The 12,334-nt window shown below is 38.7% G+C and overlaps 1 protein-coding gene across 1 annotated transcript; it reads right to left on the bottom strand.

The window, feature by feature from the left end:
* Positions 1 to 10,063: 10,063 nt before the first annotated feature.
* Positions 10,064 to 10,384, bottom strand: LOC114925494 (cytochrome P450 81E8-like). Its single transcript, XM_029293837.2, has one exon. The coding sequence runs from the start codon at positions 10,382 to 10,384 to the stop codon at positions 10,064 to 10,066; it is 321 nt and encodes a 106-aa protein (XP_029149670.2).
* Between the last annotated feature and the right edge of the window lie 1,950 nt (positions 10,385 to 12,334).

Below are 12,334 nucleotides of genomic sequence, written 5' to 3'. Positions count from 1 at the left end.
TCTCATAGGGTGCAATCAAGTGAGTATTCCAGGGCATGGTAAAGGTCTGAAAGCCAATGAAGGAATGAACCTAAGTTGCTATGCATGAAACTCCATAAAACCAAGAACATGACTTCCACAATAATGACTCATTTCTCTCGTCATTTCATTCATCATTCTCCTGTTTCAGTACTTGCTTAGGGACAAGCAAGCTTTAACTTTGGTGTTGTGATGCCAGGGCATTTTGGCCAGTTTCACTAACCTTTTCTTTACTGTTTTAGGGTAGTTTCATACATTTTCTTAGTTAATAAGCAAGTTTTGGGTAGATAATCACTTACATCTTGATTCAAGCAAAAATTATGAATTTTATGTGATTTTATGAGAATTATGCATGAATTAAATGACAAATTGGATAATGCATGTCTCATAACATGGATTAGAGCTTTGATGCACTTTATTTGCTTGATTTCAAGACAAAGGAAGAGCCACATTAGCAGCCACGTTAATCTAATTAACGTGACCACTAACGTGGAATGGGAATAAACTTGCAACATTAATGAGAAAAGTGATTGCCAATAACGCCTTCAAAACCATCATGGCCCACGTTAATTGCGACGTTAACTACATCAACGTGGTAGTTAACGTGGAGAGAAAAGGAGCTCCAGCATTAGTGGTAAAAGTGAATACCACTAACGCTCCAAATTGGCAATTAGCCATCTTAAGAGTCACATTAACTCAGTTAACGTGAACTCTAACGTGGAAAGGAAGACAAAGCCAACGTTAGTGACACTCACCTTTGTCACTAACGTTGGACTAAGCCCAATTGGCCACGTTAAGAGTCACGTTAACTACATTAACGTGAACTCTAACATGGGAGGAGCAAGGAATCGCCAATGTTAGTGACACTCACCTTTGTCACTAACGTTGGACCAAGCCACTATGAGCCACGTTAGTTGCCACGTTAATTGCATTAACGTGGAAGCTAACGTGGAGGAAAGAAATGATGAGCCAACGTTAGTGACACTCACCTTTGTCACTAACGTTGGAGATGGCAATCACCACCACGTTAGCGGCCACATTAAGACAACTAACGTGGGGCACTAACGTGAGAAGGGGCGTTTGGAGTGTTAGTGACAAAGGTAAGTGTCACTAACGCTCTCGAGGCTAAGGCATGCCCACGTTATGAGACACGTTAGTTATACTAACGTGGACTCTAACGTGAGAAAAGGGGGGGCTAAGAGCAACGTTATTGGCAAAGGTAAATGCCAATAACGCTTGCGATGGACCAAGAGGGAACGTTAGTGGACACGTTAGTGCCACTAACGTTGAGGTTAACGTGAACCATCTTGGGCTAGGAACGTTAGTGAAAAAGGTGATTGTCACTAACGTTCTTGAACCCACATTTTCACTTAACGTTAACGCCACTAACATCCGAGCTAAAGTCCATGCCTACTTCACACTTTCTCTGCAAGTAAAGCTGAGCCCACTGAAGATTCCAAACTACTTCAACTCAAGATCCAAAGGCCCATATCCAAGACTTGAAGAGCCAACTAGAAGATCAGAAGAGTAGTACATATAGGAGTAGTTTTGAACTAGAAAAGAGCTTTTGGATTGAGAGAACCACTCTCTGTATAATTTTACTTTCTCTGCAACTTCTAGTTTTACTTTCAGAATGTATTTTCCATCTTTGCTTTCCATTTCCAGAGCTATGAACAACTAAACCCCTTCCATTGGGTTAGGGAGCTCTGTTGTAATTTGATGGACCAATAATAGTTTTCATTATTCTTCTTCTTTCTTTTTTCTTGATTTTACTAGAAAGCTTTCAATCTTCATCTAATTGGGTAGTTGTCTTGGAAAAGAAGCTATTCATACTTGGATCTCTTCAAAACCTTGGAAGAGGAATGAAAAGATCATGCTAGAAATGCTTTCTCATGTTGGACCAAATTTGGGTTTGGATGGATATAGTGACATATAATCCTACCAATATTTTGATTTGGGAATACATGTGGTATAATCAGTGACCACACTTCATCTCTTCTCATGAGAAATTAGACCAAGGAATTGGCTATTGATCAAGATTTGAGAGATTGAATTACCAAGGAATTGGAATTCAATCACTTAAGATTGCCAAGGAGATCAATGAATGCATTGATTGAGGAAGAGATGAAAATGAATTTGATCCGGAGAATGCAACATCTCCTGAGCCCAATGAATTTCCCATTTCTGATCTTACCCATTCTCCTTATTTTCTGCCATTTACTTTTATGCTGAATTCCCCATTTCTCATTTAAGATTCTGCAATTTATTTTCTGTCATTTATATTCAGTTCTTTATTTCTAGCATTTAAAATTTCTGCTATTTTCTTTCCCGCCATTTAATTTTCTGCAACTCTCAAATCAACTTCTGGTTAGCTCAACTAGAACATTCCTCCGATTAAAGTTGCTTGACCAATCAATCCTTGTGGGATTCGACGTCACTCTATTGTGAGTTTTTACTTGACGACAATTCGGTATACTTTCCGAGGGAAATTTGTTGAGAGATAAGTTTTCGTGCATCAAATATTTTTCCTCTGAAGAGGATGAAGACATCACTGAAGAGCAAGTTGCTAAATATCTAGGAGCAATCATGAAGTTGAATGCCAAGTTATTTGGTATTGAAATTTGGGAGGATGAATCCCCCTTGTTTACTAGTGAACTAAATGCATTAATGAGGCAGACATTACCTTAGAAGAAACTGGATCCCGAAAAATTCTTCATACCTTGTACCATAGGCACCATGACCTTTGAGAAGGCTCTATGTGACCTGGGGTCAGGGAAAAACCTCATGCCACTCTCTGTAATGGAGAAACTGGGAATCTTTGAGGTACAAGCTGCAAGAATCTCACTAGAGATGGCAGACAAATAAATGAAACAGGCTTATGGAATAGTAGAGGACGTGCTAGTGAAGGTTGAAGGCCTTTACATCCCTGCTGATTTCATAATCCTAGACACTGTGAAGGATGAGGATGAATCCATCATCCTTGGCAGACCCTTCTTGGCCACAGCAAAAGCTGTGATTGATGTTGACAGAGGAGAGTTGGTCCTTCAGTTGAATGAGGACTACCTTGTATTCAAGACTCAAAGTTCTCCTTCTGTAACCATGGAGAGGAAGCATGAAAAGCTTCTCTTAATACAGAGTCAAACAAAACCCCTACATTCAAACTCTAAGTTTGGTGTTGGGAGGCCACAACCAAACTCTAACTTTGGTGTTGAGAGGTCCCAACCTTGCTCTGATTATCAGTAAGGCTCCATGAGAGCCTACTGTCAAGCTATTGACATTAAAGAAGCACTTGTTGGGAGGCAACCCAATGTTATTTAATTATATCTATTTATTTTCCATTGCTATTTTATGTTTTCTTTAGGTTGATGATCATGTGAAGTCATAAAAACAACTGTAAAATCAAAAACAGAATGAAAAACAGCATTAAAAATAGCTCACCCTGGATGAATAGCTTACTGGCGTTTAAACGCCAGTAAGAAGCATCAGACTGGCGTTTAACGCCAGAAAGAAGCATCAAGCTAGCGTTAAACGCCAGAAACAAGCTATAGTCTAGCGTTTAATGCCAGAACAGAGCATCTAATTGGCGTTTAACGCCAAGAATGGGAGAAAAGCTGGCGTTAAACGCCAGAAACAAGCAGCAACCTGGCGTTTAACGCCAGAAATGCACTCTAAGGGCGTTTTGCACGCCTAAATGGAGCAGGGATGTTAAGTCCTTGACCCCTCAAGATCTGTGGACCCTACAGGATCCCCACCTACCCCACCTCTTCTTCTCTCCTCTTCACACCCTTTCATAACACTCTTCCCCAAAAACCCCACCTGCCTTTAAATTCAAAATCTATTTCCCTCCCAAACCCGACCCTAATACACAAAACCTAAGCCTCCCCCACCCCTATATAAACCACTCAACACTACTTCATTTTCACACATTACAAACACTTATTCTCCCTCTTAGCCGAATACACACTTCCCATCCATCTCCTCTATTTTCTTCTTCTTCTACAACTATTTTCCTTTTTTTTTGCTCGAAGAAGAGCAAACATTTTAATTTTGGTGTGGTAAAAGTGTTGCTTTTTGTTTTTCCATAACCATTAATGGCACCTAAGGCCAAAGAAACCTCAAGAAAGAGGAAAAGGAAGGCAATTGCTTCCACCTCTAAGTCATGGGAGATGGAGAGATTCATCTCAACGGTCCATCAAGACCACTTCTATGAAGTTGTCGCCAAGAAAAAGGTGATCTCTGAGGTCCCTTTTAAGCTCAAAAAGGGCGAATATCCGGAGATCTGACAAGAGATTAGAAGAAGAGGATGGGAAGTACTCTTCAATCCTATTCAACAAGTCGGAATCTTAATGGTTCAAGAGTTCTATGCAAACGCATGGATCACTAGGAACTATGATCAAAGTATGAACCCGAATCCAAAGAATTGGCTTACAATGGTTCGGGGGAAATACTTTGATTTCAGTCCGGAAAATGTAAGGTTGGCGTTCAACTTGCCAATGATAGAAGAAAACGCACGCCCCTACACTAGAAGGGTCAACTTTGATCAAAGGTTGGACCTAGTCTTCATGGACATATGTGAGGAAGGAGCTCAATGGAAAATTGACTCAAGAGGCAAGCCGGTTCAATTGAAAAGGCATGACCTTAAACCTATGGTTGGAGTTCATCCAACACTCTATCATTCCTACTAGCAACCAATCCGAAGTAACTGTGGATCGAGCCATCATGATCCATAGTATCATGATTGGGGAGGAAGTGGAAGTTCATGAGATTATACCTCAAGAACTCTACAAGGTGGCTGACAAGTCCTCCACTTTGGCAAGGTTAGCCTTCCCTCACCTCATTTGTCACCGCTGCAATTCGGCTAGGGTTGTCATAGATGAAAACATCCACATTGAAGAGGACAAGCCCATCACTAAAAAGAGAATAGAGCAAACTAGAGAGCCCACTCATGGACCTCAACAAGAACATGAGGAAATTCCTCATCATGAAATCCCTGAGATGCCTCAAGGGATGCACTTTCCCCCATAAAACTATTGGGAGCAAATCAACACCTTCCTAGGAGAATTAAGTTCCAACATGGGACAATTAAGGGTGGAGCACCAAGAGCATTCCATCCTCCTCCATGAAATTAGAGAAAATCAAGGAGCCATGAGGAGGAGCAACAAAGGCAAAGAATAGACATTGAGGAGCTAAAGCACTCCATAAGATCTTCAAGAGGAAGAACTAGCCACCATCACTAAGGTGTCTATGCTCTATGTTTATTTATGTTTGTGTCTTTATTACATGATCATTAGTGTTTAAGTGTTTATGTCTTAAAGCTATGAATGTCCTATGAATCCATCACCCTTCTTAAATGAAAAATGTTTTTAATTACAAAAGAACAAGAAGTACATGATTTCGAATTCATCCTTGAAATTAGTTTAATTATTTTGATATAGTGACAATACTTTTTGTTTTCTAAATGAATGCTTGAACAGTGTATATATCTTTTGAATTTGTTGTTTATGAATGTTAAAATTGTTGGCTCTTAAAAGAATGATGAAAAAGAAGAAATGTTATTGATAATCTAAAAAATCATAAAATTGATTCTTGAAGCAAGAAAAAGCAGTGAATAACAAGGCTTGCGGAAAAAAAAATATGGCAAAAAAAAAGAGAAGAAAGAAAAAGAAAAAGCAAGCAGAAAAAGCCAAGAGCTCTTTAAACCAAAAGGCAAGGGTAAAATAAAAAGGATCCAAGGCTTTGAGTATTAATGGACAGGAGGGCCCAAAGGAATAAAATCCTGGCCTAAACGGCTAAACCAAGCTGTCCCTAACCATGTGTTTGTGGCGTGAAGGTGTCAAGCCAAAAGCTTGAGACTGAGCGGTTGAAGTCGTGATCTAAAGCAAAAAGAGTGTGCTTAAGAACCCTGGACACCTCTAATTGGGGACTCTAGCAAAGCTGAGTCACAATCTGAAAAGGTTCACCCAGTTATGTATCTGTGGCATTTATGTATCCGGTGGTAATATTGGAAAACAAAGTGCTTAGGGCCACGGCCAAGACTCATAAATTAGCTGTGTTCAAGAATCAATATACTGAACTAGGAGAATCAATAACACTATCTAAATTTTGAGTTCCTATAGATGCCAATCATTCTGAACTTCAAAGGATAGAGTGAGATGCCAAAACTGTTCAGAGGCAAAAAGCTACTAGTCCCGCTCATCTAATTGGAGCTAAGTTTCATTAATACTTTGGAATTTATAGTATATTCTCTTCTTTTTATCCTACTTGATTTTCAGTTACTTGGGGACAAGCAACAATTTAAGTTTGGTATTGTGATGAGCGGATAATTTATACGCTTTTTGGCACTATTTTTGCATAGTTTTTAGTATGTTTTAATTACTTTTTAGTATATTTTTATTAATTTTTATTCAAAAATCACATTTTTGGACTTTATTATGAGTTTATGTGTTTTTTTGTGATTTCAGGTATTTTCTGGCTGAAATTGACGGACCTGAGCAAAAATCTTATTCAGAGGCTGAAACAGGACTGCAGATGTTGTTGGATTCTGACCTCCCTGCACTCGAAATGAATTTTCTGGAGCTCCAGAAACCCAATTGGCACGCTGTCAATTGCGTTGGAAAGTAGACATCCAGGGCCTTCCAGCAATATATAATAGTTCATACTTTGCCTGAGTTTTGATGATGCAAACTGGCGTTCAAATGCCAATTTCCTGCCCTATTCTGGAGTTAAACGCCAGAAACAGGTTGCAAATTAGAGTTAAACGCCAGAAACAGGTTACAACCTGGCGTTTACTTCCAAAAATAGTCTCTACACATGAAAGCTCAATGCTCAGCCCAAGCACACACCAAGTGGGCCCGGAAGTGAATTTTCTACATCATTTACTTATTTATGTAACCCTAGCTACTAGTTTAGTATAAAAACTACTTTTAGTGATTTATTTAAAGACCTTTGATCATTTTCGAGACTATTTTTGTATCACTTTTGATCATTGATCATGTTTAGGGGGCTGGCCATTCGGCCATGCCTGGGCCACTTTCACTTATGTAATTTTCAACGGTGGAGTTTTTACACCCCAAAGATTAAGGTGTGGAGCTCTGCTGTTCTTCATGAATTAATGCAAAGTACTATTGTTTTTCTATTCAATTCAAGCCTATTTCTTCACTAAGATATTCATTCGCACACAAGAATGATGCGTATTTTTGGAAAACGAAAAAAAATAAATTCCAAACACACAAAACTAACCGGCAAGAGCACCGGGTCGTATCAAGTAATAAAACTCACGGGAGTGAGATCGATCCCACAGGGATTGAAGGATTGAGCAATTTTAGTTTAGTGGTTGATTTAGTCAAGCGAATCAAGAATTGATTTGAGTGGTTTGTATACGACAGAAGCTAAATTGCATGAAATTAAAAGGGAGAAGGGTAGATTGCAGAAAATTAAAGAGCAAAGAAAGTAAATAAGCTGAATCTTAAAGAACAAGTAATGTAAATTGCAGAAACTTAGATTGCAAGAAATGTAAATTGCAGAATCTTAAAGTGCAAGAAATGTAAATGGCTTGAATAGTAAAGGGAATTGGGAAGTGAATTTGCAGAAATTAAACAAGGAACAATAAATTGCAACAAACAGGATTGTAGAAGATGGATTCAATTGAACCGGATCTTGACAAAAATGGAAATCAGCTTGGTGTAGCAACGAAACAGGGAAATTGAAATTTAAAGCTGTAGATCTCAGGACCCAAGAGACTAGATAACCAAGTCTAGATCTCACTGCCTTCCTAGATCCAGCAAGAACAATTGCAAGGGAAATGTAAATTGTAGAGAGAATAGAAGAAGAAGCAATTAACTGAAAAGGAAATTCAATTATGTAGAAAATTAAACAAGATCCAAAGGTGAGAGTAAAACAGAAGTTCTTCAATTCTCCACCTAAGATCCTAAGCAAGAAAAGTAAAGAGTGCTCAACAAGAACCAGGAAGAAGAGAGATCAATTCTCGTCCCCAATTCTCTAGAATTCTAAGAAAACAATTCAAAAATGTAAAGTAAGTTCCCTACTGTAAGTGTTACGAAAATTCTCAAAGGAAGCTCTCCAAAAACTTAAATCCTAATCTATTTATACACTTTATTCAAATGGTCTTCAAGCCTTGAATTGGGCCTTTGTTCTTGATGGAATTGGGTTGATAAAGGCCTTGGTTGATTGCTCTTGGAGTTGGAGAAAGATCCATTGTGAACCGGGTTGAAAAACATAAAAGCTTGAGTAAAAGTTTGAGTAAAAGTTTGAGGCAAACTTTTACTCAAACTTTTTACACCAGCTGCCCCATTCTTGCTGCTACCAACGTTTGAGCCAAAGTTTGGGGTCAAACTTTTGCTCAAACGTTGGCCCCCTTGTAAATGTGTGTTGCGCCAACGTTTGAGCAAAAGTTTGACCTCAAACGTTGGCGCAAGCTTTTTCCTCCAGGGTGTGCAAGAGTGGCGCCAACGTTTGAGCAAAAGTTTGACCTCAAACGTTGGTGCAAGCTTTTTCCTCCAGGGTGTGCAAGTGTGGCGCCAACGTTTGAGCAAAAGTTTGACCTCAAACGTTGGCGCAAGCTTTTTCCTCCAGGGTATTGATTTTGTGATGCCAACGTTTGCCAAAAAGTTTGAGGCAAATGTTGGCTCAAGCTTTTCTCCCAAAAGTTTGAGCTAAAGTTTGAGGCCAAACTTTTGCTCAAGCTTTTTTCCTCTGGAGTGTTTTCAACTCAATTAAAAGTTTGAGCCAAAGTTTGAGGCAAACTTTTGCTCAAGCTTTTTGTTCTCTCTTGCTCCTAGCCATTCCTTCTTTCTTCAACCTTCTTCAAAACTCTTTTCACCTATCATCAATCAACCAAACACATCAAAGCTTTGCTTAAAATCATGAGTTTGTTATTCTTTTATAATATATGACAATTATAGCATAAAATCTCATGAAATTGCATTAATTCATACATGGTTGATTGAATCAAAGGAAACACGGAAATCTACCCAATTGGCTTGCTTATGGCTCAAGAAAGTGCATAAATCAATCGAAAACAAAAGAAAAAGGCTAGTGAAACTAGGCTAAGATGACTTGTCATCACAACACCAAACTTAAAGCTTGCTTGTCCCCAAGCAAGAAAAGAATTATTGATAAGAAAGAATGAAATGGAAGAGGATGTTCATGCTAGCAGAGTATTATTGGTAGTTCATGGGGTTTTCTGTGGATATGTAAACACTCACTTCTTATTTACTTTTAGGCCTAGAAAGCCCCCTTCAAGCATCAAGCAACACACTGCTATGACCTCTCATTATTCTTTTGTCCTTGACTATTATTTTTTTTTTTCTCTAAAAGCTTTAGTTCAGTGTCATGTGTAACAAGTTCTCTTCTTTCTTTATACTTGACACATTATTCACTATAGACACTTGGCTCACATTCCTTCTTAAAACATTGATGCCCAGCACCTCTTTGGGTTACTAAATGCCTTGTAGTTAGGTTGCTCTTGATAGTGGACTTTCAGCTGATGACACTACAAGAAAAAAGGCCTATGGCCACGCTTTTTTTTGCCACGCTTTAAAAGCGTGGCCAAAAGTGGTCAATGGCCACGCTTTTGTGAGGGTGGCGATTGAATAGAGATTTGGCCACGTTTTTTCTTGCCACGCTTCGAAAACGTGGCGAAAAGGGTCAACGGCCACGCTTTTGAAAGGTAGCAGTTGATTGGAGATATGGCCACGCTTTTTTTTTTGCCACGCTTTAAAAGCGTGGCCAAAAGTGGTCAATGGCTACGCTTTTGTGAGGGTGGCGATTGAATAGAGATTTGGCTACGCTTTTTCTTGTCACGCTTCAAAAGCATGACCATAGAAAGAAACTGGGACGTTTTGAAAGCGTGGCGACAGAGTTTTATTACGGTAACGCTTATAAAGCGTGGCCATATCCTAGTATTCTTTTGACACGCTTTAAAAACGTGGCCAAAAGATTTTTTTATAAAAAACCCTAATAACCCAGGCCCCAACCCAATAACCCTCAAACTTGGCCAAAAGCTTCGATCGGGACTCTCTTACTCTCAACTCTTACCGTCACTCATCAATTTCAATCTCACTTCAACTCTCGTGAAACCCTCGCCTAACCCCTGACTCAAGCTCCGGATCAACCTCGCCGTTTCGTCCCTTCGGATTCCCATAAAAGAGTTGAGACGCTGAGTGGAGAGGATCTCTAGGAAGCAGATGCGGCAGAGGTTGAGCCAGTGGTCGCCGTACGGCGAAGTTATCACCACGGTGTTGTTGTAGGTTAGGTGCTTGGTCTTGGGGGAACGGAAACGGTTCGCGAGGACGATGTCGTTTTTGGTAAAACATTCTTCGGCTAAGGAGGCGGAGGAAATGACCATGGAGAGTTGGGAACCGAAGCGGAACGAGAAAATGGGACCGTATTTTTGTGATAAGGCGGGTGGTTTCAGGTGGTGGAGGTTACCGATTAGAGGAAGAGGCGGTGGAGATGGTGGTAAGTTTTTGAATCTCTTTGTGAATAGCTTGTAACAAGTGATGAAAACAACGAAGAGAAGAAGAAGAGAGTTATAATACGAAAGTTCCATCATTATGCTTTATCTGAATAAATTTGGAAGCTTAATGCGGAAGAAGCTTTCTGACATCACCAACTCCTCACACCACCTTCAAGAACAACAAAAACCACCAGAGGATACTACTTCTTCTAATTCTGCTGATAAGGATTGCATTCAACAACTTCTAAAGGTTTAATTTCTCTCATCATCCTTGTTTTCAATTTGTGTTATTATTTAAGTACTTGAATTTTTTTTATGCAGGAAAGAATGACTCTGCTGAAGCTCCTAGCTGAGAAAAAGTATCCTCTCATATAATCTATGGAAATATATAATTAGGAAGAATTTGCTTTTGTTTTCCTTGATTAAAATTGGAAACAGTAAAATAATTGAATGGACTAAAGCTGAGATGCAGATGTTAAGAGGCAATGTTCAAAAACTGCAACTACAGAATTGGAATCTTGCTCAATCAAACACACACATGCTAGCGGTACATTTTACATCTTATACATTCATATTAATATCATATTAATATCTGATATCTCAATTTTATAGTTGGCCTGCTGACTGTTGCTTTCCTTTGCGGCATTATAAAATCTGAACAGAAGCTTGAAGTTAAGATTGTGGTCTGGTTTTCAATATTTCAGGCTGAAGCCTCTGGTAAGTTCCAAATGGCCATAGAAAAAATGGTAGAAGGACGATTACGCAAGTACTTTGAGGAAGTTGTGCTGATGGAGCAAAAGTTTATTGTGAATGATACAATGAATGCTAAGGTATGTGAGGTTTCTCTATGTTTAATCAGGTTGTTAAGAAAGTTGAGGCTATGGTCACTTTATGATTTTGATTGGTGAAAGAAACAAAATCTACCCATACATCTGTTTGGTCTGAATCTAGTATCCTCTTTTCTGAAAAACTAAAAATAAAAGAGAATTTCACCATCTTCTTTTACATTTTAACAATAAAGTGGGATAAATGCCATTATATGTTGGCAATTACCATTTACAGTTCAACTATAATTGTGTCTATGACTCTAGTAGCAAAATAGGAGAACTTTGGTTACTTACTTCATTATTACACACTTGCCGTTGTAAAAGAAACTATGGCTTGGTCAACTACAATGTAAAATAATAAGGGAAAAATGATGGTGGACTTTATGCATAAAAGTTTCGTTCTCTTTCTTTGAATTTTCATAGGTTACTTGTTCCTATCAACATCATTCAAGTCCTAAATCTTTTCATGGAGGATGGATGAAATAAAATCTAGTATTTTTAATCTAGATCCAATTATACCAACTGATCCAACATGACCATAATTTCAGCTATCTAATAAAAGGAGCAAAGACTATTTTTTAGCCATGGTGTTTTCTATTTTCAATATTTTACATATTTTGTGTCTTTTAAGAATGGAGAAGGATCCATCTATGGAGTGTATGTTTATTTGATCATTCATTAGCTAATAATTTTTGCACACTGCAGACGGCGGTGTTGGATAATCTATCCAAGGAGGTGGGTTCACTTGTGAGGGTTGTGAGCGCGGTGGTACTTCCAATCTGCTAAAGTAAAAAATTAGTTTGATAGGCATTGTACAGTATTTATAGTGGATACCTTTGTTGGTAATTCAAACTGCTTTTGTCTTGATGATTGTTTTGGTAACAGATTTTGTACTTCTTTGGCAGATTGGAAATTGTTTCTAATTGTAATCTGCACACAACAAACAAGGATTCAGTAATTGAGGAACCTGTTTCTAGCATGGGAGTTTGTCTGAGTGCCCGAGTTAAAGTTG

This window comes from Arachis hypogaea, chromosome 16 (assembly GCF_003086295.3).
Source record: "Arachis hypogaea cultivar Tifrunner chromosome 16, arahy.Tifrunner.gnm2.J5K5, whole genome shotgun sequence".
In the NCBI taxonomy this organism is placed as follows: Eukaryota; Viridiplantae; Streptophyta; class Magnoliopsida; order Fabales; family Fabaceae; genus Arachis; species Arachis hypogaea.
The sequence above is the reverse complement of the archived record's forward strand: the minus strand, read 5'-3'. Positions and strand labels throughout refer to the sequence as shown.